This window comes from Hemiscyllium ocellatum, chromosome 18 (assembly GCF_020745735.1).
Source record: "Hemiscyllium ocellatum isolate sHemOce1 chromosome 18, sHemOce1.pat.X.cur, whole genome shotgun sequence".
Lineage (NCBI taxonomy): Eukaryota > Metazoa > Chordata > Chondrichthyes > Orectolobiformes > Hemiscylliidae > Hemiscyllium > Hemiscyllium ocellatum.
Genome location: NC_083418.1, coordinates 4501455 through 4519044, shown reverse-complemented (window position 1 = coordinate 4519044; position 17590 = coordinate 4501455). Strand labels below are relative to the sequence as shown.

Here is a 17590-nt window from a genome sequence, read left to right as displayed (position 1 = left end):
GGATATGAACCCCTAACGTTTGACAACATGAAAAGAATGATCCTAATATTGCCAAGTGTCAAACCCAAAAGAAGTCATAAAACATGTCAATAATTCGTATTGCCTTTAGGTTAAGTTCAGAACTATAAGATTTAAACATACTATTTTCGAAGGCAGTTACAGTTTTCTTTGGATAAAGTTGCTGCAAACAGGAACATTCAACACTGCACAAAAAAATCAAACTAATCATTTATCCATCATCATGGAGTTAAGTGTGTACTTTCATTATTGTCCCTTCATTGTTCCTCTATTTCGGTAAATTGTAAAATATTGTAACACTTGTAAAATATTAGATTCATGGGAAAACCATCCCGAACAATGATTTTCCCTAAGTGATTCAACATGTTGAGTGAGAAGTATGCCACTCTTCCTTCACTGCCATTTGGTCAAAATCAGGGAATTCTCTTCCGAATGGCACTGTGGATCGAACTATGAAACATGACTACTGTGCTTTGAGGACTGCAGCTCGCCATCCCGGTCAAAGAAAATGAAGAACTGGCAATAAATCTTGGCCAGCTAGAAATAGACACGTTCCGTGACAGAACAAAACATTTAAACATTTTGCCTTAACGGCATGTGGGAGAAAATTTCAAATTCTTTACAGCTTCCATATAATGAAATCTACCAAAATAAAACCATAGTGCCCCATCCCTGTAGCATTCTTCATTTCCCCTCAAATAAATCCGTAACTACGTATCATGTTGTTGATATGACCTAACCATTCTTCAACAGCTGCCAGGATCATTTGCCACTCGATCGACTCAGTCTCAATATTAATCCCAAAATGACATTGGTCTTTATTTTCTGAAATTACTCCATATTTTAAATATTTATTTCACTCGACTTCCTTTCTCACCCATGGCAGCAAAGTTTCTACAATATCTGCTGTCTTTCATCCGTTATCGTTTTCAGAGTCATGACAACTAGGAAGCTCTTAACCAGCTCAGTGGACAGAAATTCCATATTTCCTATTTCCCTGCTCCATCAGAGTAGGTTTGTTTTATCTATTACTATATTTCTAGTGTATTCAATTACGCTTGACACTATCCACCTAATGCTCTTGCACCCATTACTGCCTTTCTCACACGTGTTGAGTTTTTCCAAATTGCACTTTGTTGGCATGCATTTAAAGCCTTTTCTAATGTATTTGTGTGTGTGTAATTTATATTGTGACTGATCTCAGTGCGAAATTTAAGGACACTCGCTTTTGCAGTCTGAAAAGATAAGCTCACCGATGTTATGACGCTATTCCTGGCCTCGACTCTAGCCTTTCAGAGATGAACTCAAACCTCACCGGTTTATAGCATTTAAGTTGAAAGTTATTTATTTTGATTTCTCCTGGGATGGGAAGGGTGTTCTGCTAACGCAGTTAACACAGGTTCTTCGCATTTTCTAACTGTTGCCCTTCACTAACTTTCCTGCAGAGGGCAGGGGTAAGCCGTGAAATAGTCGGCGGGTGGGTGGGTGCGTTGCGATTGGTACAAAAATAACAAGCAAACTCAATGTCATGTTTCTGAATGTTATTTCGGCAAGTTAAACCGGTCATCATGCGGTTTGTGACTCCAATCCCAGAGTGTCATGATGCATTCTTTATGGCCCCATGATCAGGCTCAACAAATACACAATCCAAGAATTTGGAGAAGGACAATAAACGTTAGGTTTGTCAATGGCATTCACGCCCAGAGAAGGAAAATTGCAGATCTTTGCTATCTGACTCTGAGTCTCTGAGCAGCCACACTCTCATTGTTCTGGGTCTCCAGTCCACTGGTATTAATGTATGAAACAGTAGCAATATAGGATGACGTTTTTGTTGATGTATCATATCTTTCACACGTGAGTTTCATTTTTCAACCACCTCCCATGCTATGAACAAGTCTTTTAAAAAATGCTTGTCGTCTCAGCCTTGCTGTGGAGAATAAAAGCTGTCTGTGGTCGCTGTCTTATATCTGTTTCCACTTCAACGTAACACAAAACATTTGATACTAAAACACTGTTGAGATAAAAAGAGGCGTGAAAAAAATAATGTAATGAGAACTGAGTTGGCCTTGTTAAATAAACCGAAGTTTAATTTGAAGTTTTATTCTTCTTATTAAGTAACAAATGAGCGATGGGGGCATAAGGTTTTCTACAGACTCTGCCTGAACATAGGATCGAAAAGCAGGAGTCGATATTTTGTGACTTGGTCTGCCAATGAAGAAAATCACTGCTGATCAAACTGCAGTCTCATATGCACTTCCTTCTTCTCCACAATTCCCCATGTTACTTAACTACCTTGTTCTACAAAAATCTATTTAGCTCGTTTGCCATGCTGAGATTTCCACAGACTGTCATTCCTCGCGTAGAAAACTCCATATCAGTTTCAAAAGAAACTTATTTTCTTTTCGACTGGCCCCCTTGTTCATCTGAACTATAACATGAGCTATCATCTCAGTATCCAAATGTCACATCACTAAAGATATCATAAATTCGGCGTTTTCCCAGGAAAGAATTAACAGAGTTTAAGTAACTTGTTTTTTTCCAATGCCAGAGTCCAGAAAATAACAATAGATAAAACTGAAATCAGGATAATTTCAGGAAGAACTCCTTCGGACAAAGAGTTTTGAAAATCTGGAACTCTCAATCCAAAGAATGCTGTCAAATCAGTGGTTCGATTTTCATTCTCCTGAAACAGTAATAATTACGGAACTAAGAGGGATTGTGTCCTATGTCAGCCATGGCCTGACTGACTGACTGGTGCACCAGGTCAAATGAATATTAATATAATGGTTGTGTTAAACTGAGTGTATAAGACTAAATTTCAAAATTTGCTGAAGATATAAAAATCAGAAGTTGAATGTGCAATGACGAAAATAGTGTAGAACTTAAAAACGGATGTAATCAGATGAGTAGAATGGGCATACAACTGTGGTTAAAATTTAATAGAAAGAGACTTCGATGATTCATTTGGGAAGGAAAGCTTGGAGACACAAAACAAACTAAAATGAACAATTCTGAAGTGGGTGGTACCTGGATACAAATATGCATTCATAATTGAAGGTGGCAGGATAGGCATGGGAGAACAGATGATTAAAATAGATGTCATATAAGAATAAGCACATTCTGGTTAGGTAGGACTCGGTCGGCGCAACATCGAGGGCCGAAGGGCCTGTACTGCGCTGTATCCTTCTATGTATTCTCAGTACTTCCCCATTTACTTCATTGACCATCAAATCTATCAATATTCCTTATTGTGTTCTGCTCCTGCCTACCTGCCCTCCGCCCTTGTTTACTTCTACCCTTACTACAAGTTGGGCGACACGCACCCAATCCCTTAATTTAAAGTGACTTGGCTCGCTTCAGCGCTGCCATGAGGGAAACGTGCTAAGCTTGGCATATCTTGATGTTCTTCTAATCAGTCTGTCTGTCTGCAACATCTTCCATTGCTTGCAGCTACATTTCATTCCTGTATGCACATTTTAGCTAATGAAAATAAACTATGTTTTTCTTCTACGTAGTTTTCATTCCTGTGTTAGTTTATTCTATTTAATAAGCATTTCTTAATTTGACTAAAACAGTTATATACTGATGTTAATAAGCAATTATGGTCGCAGGATTAACACTGATTTACATATATCCTGCAACTTCTTCCACTCTTGTTTAGGATTCCATGATAATCTCTTGACAAATTCGTCAGCCACGATTTCTCTTCCATGAAGCTGAAAATGTGTTACTGGAAAAGCGCAGCAGGTCAGGCAGCATCCAAAGAACAGGAGAATCGACGTTTTGGGCATGAGCCCTGCGAGGACTCATGCCCGAAACGTCGAAACCCCTGCTCCTTGGATGCTGCCCGACTTGCTGCACTTTTCCAGCAACACGTTTTCAGCTCTGAACTCCAGCATCTGCATTCCTCACCTCCTATTCTCTTCCAGGAAGCCAAGCTGAATTTGCTCAATTAGATTATGATTTTCCAAATGTTCTGCGACCACTTCCTAAATAGTTTTATGTCTTTCTGCAATCCGTCGATAATTACTCACATGTTGGCCAAATAATGAAAAGGATCCTTTCCGGTCAATCGTATCTCTGCCCCTCAAAAATGCATATCCCTCTATCAGGTTCCATCTCAACATTTCCTGCTCCAAAGAAAACGACTCCAGCCCTCCCAAACTGTTCTGATTGTTCACACGTGCCAGATCAAGCAGCATCCTGGCAATTCTCATTTGTATCCTGTCGAACATCATCACATTGTTCCTGTAATATGGTGACATAGAAATGCACACGTTACTCAGCTGTGGCCTAACCAGTGTGTGATTTAAAAACCGAACATAACACTCGTTTCCTGCATTCCAACAAGCAACAGTTTGTTTCCTAAGCTACCTTATTTCCCTAACTTTTCATCTTCAGTGATCGTGGATGTACACATGGAGACCCCTCTGATCTTCGGTTAACCTTTGAGCCCTCACCGTCGGTCGTGAATCTCCATTTTTCCCTCGTCCAATTCTGTGTAATGCTTAAAATCCAAGGTCTCTGGAGATGTTGATCCCATCTTCACATTTAGCGGAGCATGTTAACGCTTCGATTCACTTCGTTTTCGAAAGACTCACACTGATCTTAGTGTCTAGTAACTCCTGTCTCCGTTGTTTATAAACTACAGTCAAAGTCAGCCAGGAAGATAATCAACTGGCAGCCGATCTGAGCAAAGAATCCCCACAGATTAACGTTTTTTTTTCCCAGCTTCAATGGGATGCCTCTCATTTTTGATCGGTGTCACCAAGTTCCAGGCTGACCTACAAGAATTAATAACTTCCTGGATCACTAGATCCCGGCCACTCAGGATCTGACAAGGTCCACAATGATCACCTCCACTGTTTTGAAAATGCAATGGTAAACGTGCAGATAGATCAAACTTTCCACCCTCCCTCATCCCAGTTCTCAGTTTTGTGAGACTTCCCTGAACTGCCTCCAAAGAAGCTTGTGTATTTTCTTCAATAATAAAGCGGGACTGTGTACCTTATTCCGGATGTGCTCTCACCAATCTCCTAACCCTAATTCCTGCACAGCTGCTGTAAAAATTATCGCTTTTCTTCTGCACTCCTTTTATTCTGTGAACCAACATTCCATCTGCCTTCATAGTCACTTGCTGTCGCTATCTACTAACGTTGCAATTCATGTCCCAAGGTACCCAGATCTCCCATCCCCAAGAGAGATGCAAGCTCTTTCCATTTCGATAGGTTCCTGCTTTTGTCTCTTACTCGCAAAGTAAACAAGACCACTTCCCCCACATTAGGCTGTGCTGTCCGCACAAACTTTCTGCAATGTTGTTGGTGCATTGGTTCACATTTGCATCATCAAAGCAGCAATCCAATATCCTGTCATTGTTCTTCATAGCGTTCAATAGAATTGGCTCAGATTGGATTCCCAGCAGCTCAAATGGAGGGATGTATGTAACGTATGGAGCTGAGACAAAGAGCGAGAGAGTGCAACAGAGAATGGGAGAGAAAGAGAGAGAGAGAAAGAGAGAAAGCGAAAAAAGAGATGCTGTGGCCCCAAAACCACATGGTCCATGAGTGCAGCATGGAATGAAACACTGAACCCTGGTTGGAATTTGCCCTGCTGCAAGGGATCCTGATGAATGTCATCACTTGACTCGATATTGCACAGGAACCGTTTCACTCTGGATCATAGGGGATCTCAGGTATTATTTAGGGAGTAAACTTGAATGGTGGAATGTGAGATGAGTCACCTCCAGAACCGGGAAAGTGAAACAATGAGAATCTAATCAGGCAGAGACTAGTGAGGGAGTGGGGAAAGGGGGAGGTAGTGGACGTTGGCACTGGACGCAATAAATAAGCTTGTGCTGTGCAAGATTCTAAATGGGTGGTTTCTGGTTGAAACCGAAGCTTCTCCAGCCTCTCCTGGCTTCTAGCTCAATCATTAAATCAGGAAATATTTCAGCAGAGAAATCTCATTTTACACCACTAAAACAAATCTCCACCATCAGATCAGCATAAATAAGGAGTAAAGGAGACTATTCAATCCATTCTGCCGCTCTCCCTTGTTCTGTTAACCTATATTCCTCTCATTCAGCATTTCTCCCTATCTGTCTGAGTCTCTCTTCGCCACACTCCCACCCCCCCCCCCCCGCCCGCCCGCCGCCATGACTTATATATCTGAGGGTGTTCCCTGTGGGGCAGCACTTCTTAGAAGTAACCGGGTGTTAATGTATTTTCGATGCAGTGGCGTTTATGAGAATGGGTGGAGTTGATTCACGGTCCGTTCTTAGATGGCAAGAAGAAATGATTGCCCCAGTGTCTCAGACTGTGATGCTGTTCTTTGCTGGCCTTGAAACTAAGACATCGATTGCAATATCACTCAGAATGTCAAGAGGTTCCATTTCTTGATCATTGGTGAGGGTGGAGCAAACTGAACAAAAAGTTGCATTTATCCACAACTGCTGAAATCCTTCACACAGCCCACAGAGTGATGCAAAGTCTTCACCAAAGCCTCTTTCAGATCATCATAACAGCCCTGGACCTGAAACGGTAAAAAGAGAAATATATGTTTTTAAAGGCTCCTGGCCACAAAGTATACTGTGTATTTCCCACTAATGACACTCCATATTATACTTATACTTGACATTGCAGTCCAGCTCCTCTAACAATATGTTTCAGTCCAAGAGAGAGGTAAGGGGGCTAATGAACTCCTCGTGTCAATGCAATGACCCTACAAACACCATTCGCAATGAATTTCTCCTTGGAATGTCTTTTGTAGGGAAGTGATTGGATCTGTTGTTAGGGATAAAATTATTGACAATTATGAGCTGATCAGAAACAGTGAGGATGTATTTAAAACGAGTCACATAACTCTAAACCAAATTGGTTACATTCATGAAAGAGGTCAGTAAAATGAGAGATAGAAGACCAATGTATGCTGCTCATATGAACTTGCAGAAGACATTCAAGAAAGCTAAGCACAAGAATTATAATGTTATAATGGGACAAAGAAATGGTAAAATGACTAAAGACACATTCTGGATCTTTCCACACAAAGGAACGTCAAATCTATGCCAAAACGTATCAGTACCGTACTCCATTTGAGGGAGAAATGGAAGGAAATCAACTATATGAGGGTAATGCTTTTGAAGAATTAGAAACAATTTAAGTTCAATAATTTCAAAGCAATCAATAATTTACATCTCAGAATATTCAAGAATGATGCGCTTTACATTTTGAAATATTGGTGTTCATCTACCATGGGTCTCCGTTTTTTCAGCAAGTGTTCCTACCATTTACAGAGTTACACTTATGATCGCACAATTTAACAAAGGGCATGGGAGAGAAGGCAGAGAATTTTACATTCGTCAGTCTGACTGCGTTATTGAGAAAATATTCCAGTTCATGATAAAAGGTTTAATAGATGATTACACGGAGAATAGGAACAGGATTGGACAGACTCAACAAACATCGTCAAAAGGGAAATTGCAGATAACAAATCGACTGGAATTGTTTGAGGATGAAATGAGTGGATTTGGTAATGGGAGTCAGGTGATGTGGTTTATTTGAAGTTTCAGAAAACTTTTGATAAACCAACATAAGATGTTATGCTGGAAACTTAAGACCCATGGGACGACATGACGTTTACCGACGTGGAAAGAGAACTGGTTGGCAGATTGGAAACTAACTGAAGGAAAAAACAGTCTTTTTTTTCCTGAAATAGTACTACTGGCACTGAGCTCAGCTATTAGCATATATATATATATGAATAATTCTGATTTGGGAACTAATGTGTGATATCTCCAACCTTTCAGGTGATAGATAAATTTGGTTTGGATGGAGAAGCTGTGAGGAGGATACACAGATGTGGCGTTGTGATGTGAACAAGATGAATACGTGGCAAAATGCATAGCAAATGAAGCACAAAGTTAATAAATATGAGGTTCCCACTTTAGTATCCAAAACAGGAACACCCTTTGTTATCGAAATGATGAGAGATTGGGAATTTGGAGGTGCAATAAGAAATGGCTCTCCTTACACATCAGTCGCTGAAAATAAGTATGTGGGAGCAGCTGGAGGTGAAGAAGGTAAATTGTATGTGGACCTTTACAGTGACACGATTTGAGTACAGAAGCAGGGATGGCTTGCTGCAATTGTACAGGGCTTTATTGGGAGCATACCTGGCCCTTTCACTCCAAAATTGTCTCTTGACTGGGGACAGGAGTAGATACAGAACTTTGGTTGTGTGACTGTGTCCAGTGTACAATGGGAGACCACATAAAGCAAGGCTGGTTCCGTTATTGTTTGAGATTTATGGAGCATTGTCAATGAGAATGTGAGGGGTGGTTGATAGTTAAGTGTTCTGAAGACACAGTGATCGGCAGGAAAAATTAAAGGAGATGGTTATGGGTGGATATATGCAGATTTGTCAGATGAGAGGATCATGACAGATGAAACTTAACCAATAAATTTGAGGTGGTCCACGTTCGAAAAACGAACAAGGGAGTTCTCATTGATCGGCGGGAGATGAGCATGTTCACGGAAAACAGAGATCTTGGTCTGTTTTTCCAACGATCCCAGAGGCTCTAGGGCAGACTAGGGCAGACTCTAGGGCAGTTGTGAATAAACCCTTGACTTTATCGTCGAGAGATTGATTCTAAGCGAAGCGAGATTATGTTGGAGCTTTACAGAACTTTGGTTAGGCCAAAGGTGGGGTGTTGTGAATAGTTCTGGTCCTCAAACGATTGGAAGGAAGTGATTATGACGGTGGGCGGTTGCCGTGGAGATTTACGAGGATGATGCGTGGACTAGAGCATTTCAGCGAGAAAGAGAGATTGGATAAGATAGGGTTGCTTTCTTTGGAACAGAGATAATTGAGGCGTGACCTGACAGAGGTGTAAAAAATAAAAGTGGCATGGGGTGGATTGAATAGAGAACAACTATTTTTGTTTTTTGGATGGTGATAAAACATGTTGGTATACATCAAAAGACAGAGGGAATTTGAGGAGCAAATTTCGCCCAGAGTATGGTCGGGATCTGAAATGCATTGCTTGAGAGTGAAACTGAGATAAGAAAACTCGTGGCCTTTAAAAATTGCACAGATAAACACATTATATATCATAGCATTTAAAGATATGCACCCTTTTTTGGAATGTGGATCAAGTGTAGATTTAGTTTGACTGGCATAGATTCAATGAGCCAAAGAAAATCTTTTATACTGTGAATTCATCACATTGTTGTGATAAGTTTTGAATCCTTATCTAACGAGAGATGTTTTGGCTGTGCACGAAAGGGCACGGAATCAGTAACCAAACTGATTCATGGGATGACTGGACTTATATCTAATGAGAAACTGGAAAGTTTGGAAAAATACTGTATTCACCAGAGTTTATAAAATTGAATTGAGTCACATTGAAGTCAACAAAATCCTACTAGGGAAGGGTAGAATGAATATAGGAAGGATATTTCTGATGACTGGCGAGTCTAAAACCAGACATTACAGTTTAAGGTTAAGAAAGGTCATTTAAGAATGAGAAGATAAATATCTTTTCTCAGAGAGTGGGAATCCTGGAACAGTTCCGGTCACAGAAAGTAGAATAGCCAAAACCTAAAATATTTTAATATTTGTTAGGTACAGTTTATGGTGAGACAGAAGGAACAGGGAATTGATTTCGATGTTCATCCATGATCATATTGATTGGCGGAGCAAGCAGAAAAGGCTGAATGGCCGACTCCTGCTCCGAGTGTCTGTGTTTTTCTGTGTTTCTCCGAGACTCGTTACAAACATGGATACGTGAACTGCACATCGAGAAACAATATTTGTCTTAATCCAGAATTAGTTTGGATATAGGCAAGAGAGACGAGAGATAATGTGCAAGTCTTGCAACGAAGAACATGAGAATTGTGGTGCCTGAAGGCATCTGTGTTGCTTCCTCACGATATTCCCCAAGGACCTGTGTGAATAAACGATGATGTCTGGAGTCCCAACGACATAGCAGGGTTATTCAGTGCCGGATCATTGTGATGTGGAGGTCTGTGGGCTCACATCAGCGTCGAAGATGAAGCCAAGGTTGTAAAGATTCTGGTTGAGCAGAAGAATGGGCTCTGGGAGAAGGATGGAAATTGTACACAAATCTGAAGCAGATGGCTTTAATCTTATAAATGTGTTTCCTGGTGTGCCTTGCGGCACAGTGTTGTTCGTAGCTGTGATTTTCATTGATACAATAGTTAATATCAGAAACTCTGACGAAAGCAGGAAGCGCCAATTCAAAAGATAACTGCAAAACCTGACAGATCACAAGGTTGAAACTTTGCCAACTGTGGAATTGAAACGAGGATCTCAGAGCAGTTTAACGTTTTTACTGAGATGGGAGAAAACTGTGAACCGTCTGCACTCCCTGGAAACATACAGCACAGGAGGAGGCTATTCATCCCATCGTGGCTGTGAGTGACTCAGTTTGTCTCATTGCTCATTTCTGCACATAACCCAGCTGGATTTTCAAATCATGCTTCTCGACCGGGATGCACAGCACGAGGCTCTTGTAAAGATAAGCTCCAAACCAACATCTTATTCATTCATTGGGTGGCAATCTTCCTTTGCGGGGAAATGGAGCTCTGGACCCTGAACGCTCCCTCTACCCTCCTAAGGGACACTTCATGCTGTGGAACAGGTTCATGGTAACAAATAGAACATTCCTACCTTACCCACTTCCCCATTCTACGTGTGTGAGAGACTACGTATTCTAAATGGTGAATGATGATCCATTACTGTGGTTCTCTAGAAGAGAGTGCAACCTGGAGAGAGAAAAGCACAGCAGATCTCGCAGCAGAGGGGAAGGGGAGTCGATATTTTAGATCGGAAACTTTCATCAGGACTTTCATCACTATTATTTATATACTCTGACTCTCCAGCATTTACAGTCCTCACTAAATACTGGAGACCTAAAGAGGGATACGAATGAAGGGCGGAAGTCCGTGAGTAGACTCTACTTGCCTGAAGGTTCTTCTGAAAATGCTGTGATGGAGCGAGCAGTGTTGGGTTGTACACCAGACACAGAAGTTGGAACAGGATGAGAGAGAATGCAAGTCTGCATCAGGGCATCGAGGGAGAAGGGAGAGAAGTCATGGAGGCAATTTCAGGCCTCTGACTTCAGGAGGAGTAGATCTGAGATGCCAGGGGTAAGGGATCAGTGAGTTCAACGGTATTTCTGAATTGAAGCTTGCATTAGGACAGTGAGTTGGCCAGTCCATTTCAAACAAGTTGAGGTTGATAAATTGTGGATTGAGAAAGCTTGGAGCAGACAGTGAATGCACAGCGTTAGGAAGCAGGTTAAACACGAACATGGGTTGATGTGGTGAAGGTGCTGATGTAATGCAGAGACAGAAAATATTTTGGAGATGGAAATAAAGGAAGCGGAAAATGTAGACTTTGAAGCACAGATACTGCAGAGTCTAATGAAAGTGGGCTCTTGGTTACTGGTCTCTAGTTAGACAAAATGCCGGTCAGAAATGCTGAAGATCAGAGTCGAAGAGTGTGGTTCTCTAAAAGCACAGCTGGTCAAGGTAGCAATTCAGGAATAGAATAACCTACGTTTAGCATATAAGATCTGAATCAGGAAATGTTGAATCTCCTGCTCCTCTAATATTGCCTGACCGATTGTGCTTTTTCCAGCACCACATTCTGTGACTACATGTTTCTATTGGCAAGTCCTGTGGGAAAGAGCTCCATGGTGACTGTCTTCCGTTTCTGAGTGGAATGGGAAGGAGACCATATTCTCTGTCTCTTTTTGAGGCTTCCATGGGAATATGGATCATATTGACCAGTCTCCGTTGGATGGTCTAGTGGGAAGGACGCCAGTCTTTGCTGTTTTCTAATGGAAGTTCTTGTGGGAAGTAGGCTCATTTGTACTGTTCATGTGGGAAGTTGGCCGATGTATAGAGCATGGAAACAGGCCCTTTTGAACAACACATCCATGTCAACCAAGTTAGCAGAACTGAAGGTGTCCAATTTCTCAGTGTGTGGCTTAACTTCATCTGAACTTCTCCTTTCCATGTAACTGACCAAATATCATTGAATAAAGGTGATTTAGAAGCCTCTACAGCTTCCTCTGACAGTTCAATCTATGTAAGTGCCGACATCTGCATGACAAAGTTGCCTCTCAGGTTCCTGTTAAATATTTTGTCTCACCTTACATCTTTACCCGCCACTATTGGACTTCTTTACCCTGGGCAAAAGATTGTATATTCACCATACCGATGATCCTCATGATTTGGAGCAGCCGGAGTTGGACAAAAGTGGACAAATGGTCATAATCACATGACATCAGATTGTTGTCCAATAGGTTTATTTAGAAACACTAACTTTCAAACGCTGCTCCTTCTTCAAGTAGTTCTTAACTATGGCTCTATAAATATGGATATGTTCGCACCTCCGCCTTCTACGTTCCCGGGAAATGAAGTCTAGACCTATCCATCTTTATAATTCTAACTCTCTAGGCTCGATAGCATCCTGGGAAATTGATTTGTTTATTAAATCTGTTCCAATTTGACAACACCCATCCTGAAGCAAGGTGAGCAGAAATGTATGCAGATTACAAATGTGGCATAAGAAAAGCCTTGTACAAGTGTAACATGATAGTCTAACTTCCCACTCTGCCCAGTGAAGGAAAGCGTGCTAAATATGTTCTTTATTATCCTAACGACCAGTGATATAACTTTCAACAAATCATTTATTTGCACCTCTCAGTCTCTCGGCTCAACAACACTCCCCAATATCCCAGCTTACCAAAATGCAATTGAATTCTGTAAATGTATCAGAATTAAGCTCAGTCTGCTGTTTTTCGACCCATTGACCGACTTAATAAAGATTCTCTTGCACTCTTCGACAACATTCTTCACTGTCCACTCTTCCTCGAATATTGGTGTCAGCCACAAACTTAAGGACAATTCAAACACTGTTCTCATTGAAAATTCCATGTAAATGATGCACCACAGTGGATCTAAGATTGATCTTGATGACAGACCGCTGATCACAGGCTTTCTGTCTTTCAGAACAACACTCCACCAGCAGATTATGTCTCCTACCAACATTGTTTGATATCCAAATTATTAGATCGTCCTCGATTTGATGTGATCAAACTTTACTAACCAATTTATCATGTGAAATCTTTGCAAAGTCCTTGTGGACAATATATATCGATCTGTGTTCATCTCTCTTCTGAATCACCTCATCCATCTCTCAGTCAAATACTGATCTCTCTTAGGTTGTCCAGTCTAAAGGAAGTCCGTGCTCAATGGTCTGTATTGGAGGGTCCAATGCGAAATGGGGTCCATTTTTAACAGTTTCCACCCCAGAGTCCTGAACGTAGCTTGCAATCTCAACGCTGTCTATCTCAACAGAAATATCCTGGTATTTTCCTAGACTGTTCAGTAACCAGATCTCATTCTTATTAGTGACAGGACGAAGTGCAAACTAAAGACAAAAGTGAAGGAGTTGAGGTTCAGTTAGCGAACACGCTTTTTGATGTAATGGTGCAGGGAAACCCTGAACAGACAGAGGGTCAGACAGAGATATTTTGTCCTGTAACGCGAAGGGGCATGCAACAGAAAGACAAGACAATAAAAGATATGTATGTGGATGCGTACTCTGCAAAGGAGGCAGAAATATTCCTGACAGTTACTACCTGAAAGATAAAATCCTAAGACAGAAATGGAGACCACAGCAGGTTAGTGCAGAGGAGAAATTTGCCGACGTGCACCAGATTGTGTTGCCGGTAGCATAGAGACAGGAAATGTTATGTAGCACATGAAATACCTGTGGGAGGTCACCTCGGTGTACGAAAGTCTCAGGCTAAAAAACAAAAACATTTTTATTGACCTGGAATTCAGAAAAAAAGATGTGGTTAACTTTCGACCGACGTTTCATTCATGCCAAATGGTAGATAGGCCACAGGCAGTAATGAAAATAGCATCCCTGTTACCAATTCCAATATTGGAACATCCCATCATGTGGCTTATAAAAGAATGTGTTGGACCTCTCCAGAAAAGTAGAGGAGAGAAAGAACTGGAAAACAGTTATTAGTTACTGCCTCTCAGAGTGAGGAATCAAATCCAAATATTGTGGGTTTTGATGTGCCTCAAAATATGTTAAAAATTAAGAAGTCTTTGATCAGTGGGATAGATTTGTAAACGATCTGCCTCAGGAGCACGGAACACAATTGAAATGTTTGATACTGCAATATGAGGATATGTATATCAAAGAATCATTTACTGAGGAATAATGTTATTTTACGTGAAGTAGACGTAAGGAATACTGTTCTGATAAAACAATAACAATATCGGCTTAATCATTCAAAGGCAAACAGGTGCAGAAGGAGGTGGAGGTCATACTCAATGAGGACATCATCGAACCAAGGCCGAGCAAGTGAAGATCGACATTGTCTTAGTTCACAAACGAAACGGGACTCAATGCTTCTGCATGGATTATCAGAAGGTCAACAATGTTACAAAATCAGATTGAGAAAGTTGGAGAAGTCAGTTACATCACCAAGTTGGACTTAATGTATGGTTACTGGAAGGTATCCTTATCAGAGACAGTGAAAAAAATTCTGAATTGTAATGCCAAATGGGGTGTATCAATTAAAGCGATGCCCTTTCGAATGAATAACGCGCCTGCCACATTCAAAAGATTCAGAACAGAGTTGTGGCTGGGTTAATAAACTGTATAGTTCATTTGAACGATGTAGTGATCTTTATTATGTTCTGGAAAGATCACTTGGTACAGTTGGAAGAGCTCTTTAAATGAATACGAGAAGGAAAACTGTTAATAAAATTAAACAAAACTGAATTTGCGAAAGTAATTGTGGCGTTCTTTGGACAAAATATCGGTCATGGAATGTTGACCACAAAGTTAGGGAGGAATTCCCACAACCAACCTCGAATAACAAGGTGCTTAACTTCTTAGGACTCAGGAGACCCTATCAGCTTCAGCTGCACCAAACGCTTTGAAACCTTTCAAAGTTGCCAACGATGCTGGTGACATCGGAGTTGGAGCTGTACTGCTACAGGAGGATGCGGATGGGATTGTACTTTTCAAAGAAAATCAACATCCATCAGATGAAATATTCCATGATTGAAAAATAACTATTGAGTTCTGTTCTAGCTTTATGACATTTTATTGTGCATGTCATGAATAATATGTTGGAGATGGTTGTGTACACAGATCCCAATCTGCTTTCATGCTTAGAATGCTTGCAAGACTATTTCATTGGAGTCTTTTGTTACAGACTTGTAAGTTAAAAATCATATATATAGCGTGTTGTCAGAACGTATTCGCAGATACCTTATCATGGACTGAATTGATGATGTTGAGATGAGATTTACAGTTATGCAATGTTATATCTTGGTATATGGGAAGAAGTTAAAGTAAACTTAGATTTCAGTTATCTCTATGTTGTGGTAATGTGTTTAAAGAAAACAAAAAAAAGGCATGTTTTCATTATGATGGTTTTTTTTGAAGGGGAAGGTGTTAGGAACGGATAAAGGGTACTGTACTTTTAATAGAGTTTAAGGATTTAGCAAACACAGCGAATTGTGGAAAATTTATAATGTAACATTTGGAACAGCAGCTGGCAGTACCTGTGTTCTTACAAGACAAAAAAATTCAAATTCGGCCAATCTTGGAGTTTATTGTGCTCCAAGATATTAAACTCCAATCGAGATTGAATTTGGCATTTTGATGATATTAAAAAAAAGATAAAGCAATCCAATACTTTGGGGGCATAAATTCGAAAAAAAATGAACAGTTGCGAAACAGCTGCCAAGCGACCAACATCTGCAGACTGCCTGGAGAATAGCTCTCTTAAATTCACTTTTATTTATCAATGAGCTGTAAAACAGAAACGCTAAGGAGAAAAAGAGAAGACAGAGGAAGACTCAAAGAGAGGATTTGTCACTCGCTGGTTCTGAAATTTGAATCTTTTGGTAAATCTTAATTGGGGCGTTTTAATTGGACCAGTATTGTGGAAGGGCAAGTAGAAGGTCAGAGAAAGAAGTTGCAAATAGTTGCTCATTTAATATTCTCATTTAGAATTTAAAATAATATAGTTGTTAATTTTTACTTCCTCTAGGATAATACTTGGCCTCTCGAAGTTTAGCAGATTACAGTACAGGTTACGGATTTTCTGTGTTGCAGGTTTAAATTAGCATGGCGGGTACAGTGTTTACATCATGTGGTAACACATTGTATCTGATTTCTCTGCATAGATATTGCCAAGCCTGCTGAGCTTTTTCAGCACGTTCTGTCTTTGTTTCTGGGTTTGCAAAATCTGCAGTTCTCTTCATTTTCTTATTCTTATCATTGACAGCCACCGGTGAGGTGCTGGCGAACGGGAAAACAGCTAATGTCGTTACATTAACAAGCCTACAAGGAAAAGCCAGGGAACTACAGACCGGCGAGACTGATGTCAAGGATGGGTAAGTTTTTGGATGAGATTCTGACAGACAGGATGTAAATGTATTTGGAAAGGCAAGGGCTGGTTAGGTATAGTCTGTACGCCTTTGTTTCTGGAAAACGTGTCTCACAAACTAAATTGAAGTTTTTGAACAGATGATCGGGAAGCTAGATGAAGGTACAGCAGCAGATGTTGTCTAGGATGACCTGAGTGTGGTCGAAAAACGTTCCATACGGTAGCCGGGTTAATAAAGTTAGATCAGAGGTAATCCGGGAGAGTTAGCCAATTAGATTCACCATTGGCTTATTAGTATGAAAGAGAACATGCTAGGAAAGATTTCTTGATCCATTTGGAGAACTGTGACCAGTGGTGTGCCGCAAGGACCAGGCTGCTGTTGTTCATTGTTTTTGTAATTGATTTGGATTCGAATATAGGAACCATGGAAAGTAACTTTGTAGATGAAATCCTACAAATTGACAGTGAAGAAGGTTGTCTTAGAGAACAGTGAGATTTCGATCAACTGAGCCAGTGGGCCAAGGATTGGCAGATGGAGCTTCATGCAGATAAAGGTGAGATATTGAATTTTGTTAGACAAGCCAGAGCAGAATTTACACATTAAACGGTAGGGTGCTGTTGTCAAACAGAGAGACCCAGGGTGCAGGTAGAAAGTTCATTGAAAATGGAGTCACAGGTCGACGGTGGTGAAGAAGGCATTAGGGACGCTATACTTTCATTGGTCAGATCATTGACTATAGGAATTGGGACATCATGTTGTGGCTGTACAAGAAAGTGGTAAGGCAACATTTGGATTACTGAGTACAATTCATGTCGACTTGCTATAAGAAGGATTTCATAAACTGGAAAGGGAGCAAAAATATTTAAAATGATGCGACGGAGACGCAAGGTGTTCATATATATGGTGAGGGCCCATGAGGGGCATGTTAATGATGAATATCCAAGGTCTTGTCCCCAGCGTGGGGGTGTCCAAAATCAGAGAGGATCGGTTTAAGGTGAGAGGGAAGAGATTGAAAAGGCAGTTATTTCTCACATAGGGTGGTGTATATATGTAGCAAGCTGTCAGAGGAAGTTGTAGTGGTGAGCATAATTACAACATTTCAAAGACAATTGGAT

The 17590-nt window shown here is 40.6% G+C and overlaps 1 protein-coding gene across 1 annotated transcript in view; it reads left to right on the top strand.

Annotated features, from left to right (window-relative positions):
- The first annotated feature begins 7995 nt into the window (after window positions 1-7995).
- Window positions 7996-17590, top strand: part of LOC132824523 (eukaryotic translation initiation factor 3 subunit A-like) — a 50741-nt gene continuing 41146 nt past the window's right edge. The window contains exons 1-2 of the mRNA XM_060839159.1: window positions 7996-8095; window positions 16373-16481. Of these exons, the coding sequence (XP_060695142.1) occupies window positions 7996-8095; window positions 16373-16481 (209 nt within the window). The remainder of the gene's footprint in view (window positions 8096-16372; window positions 16482-17590) is intronic.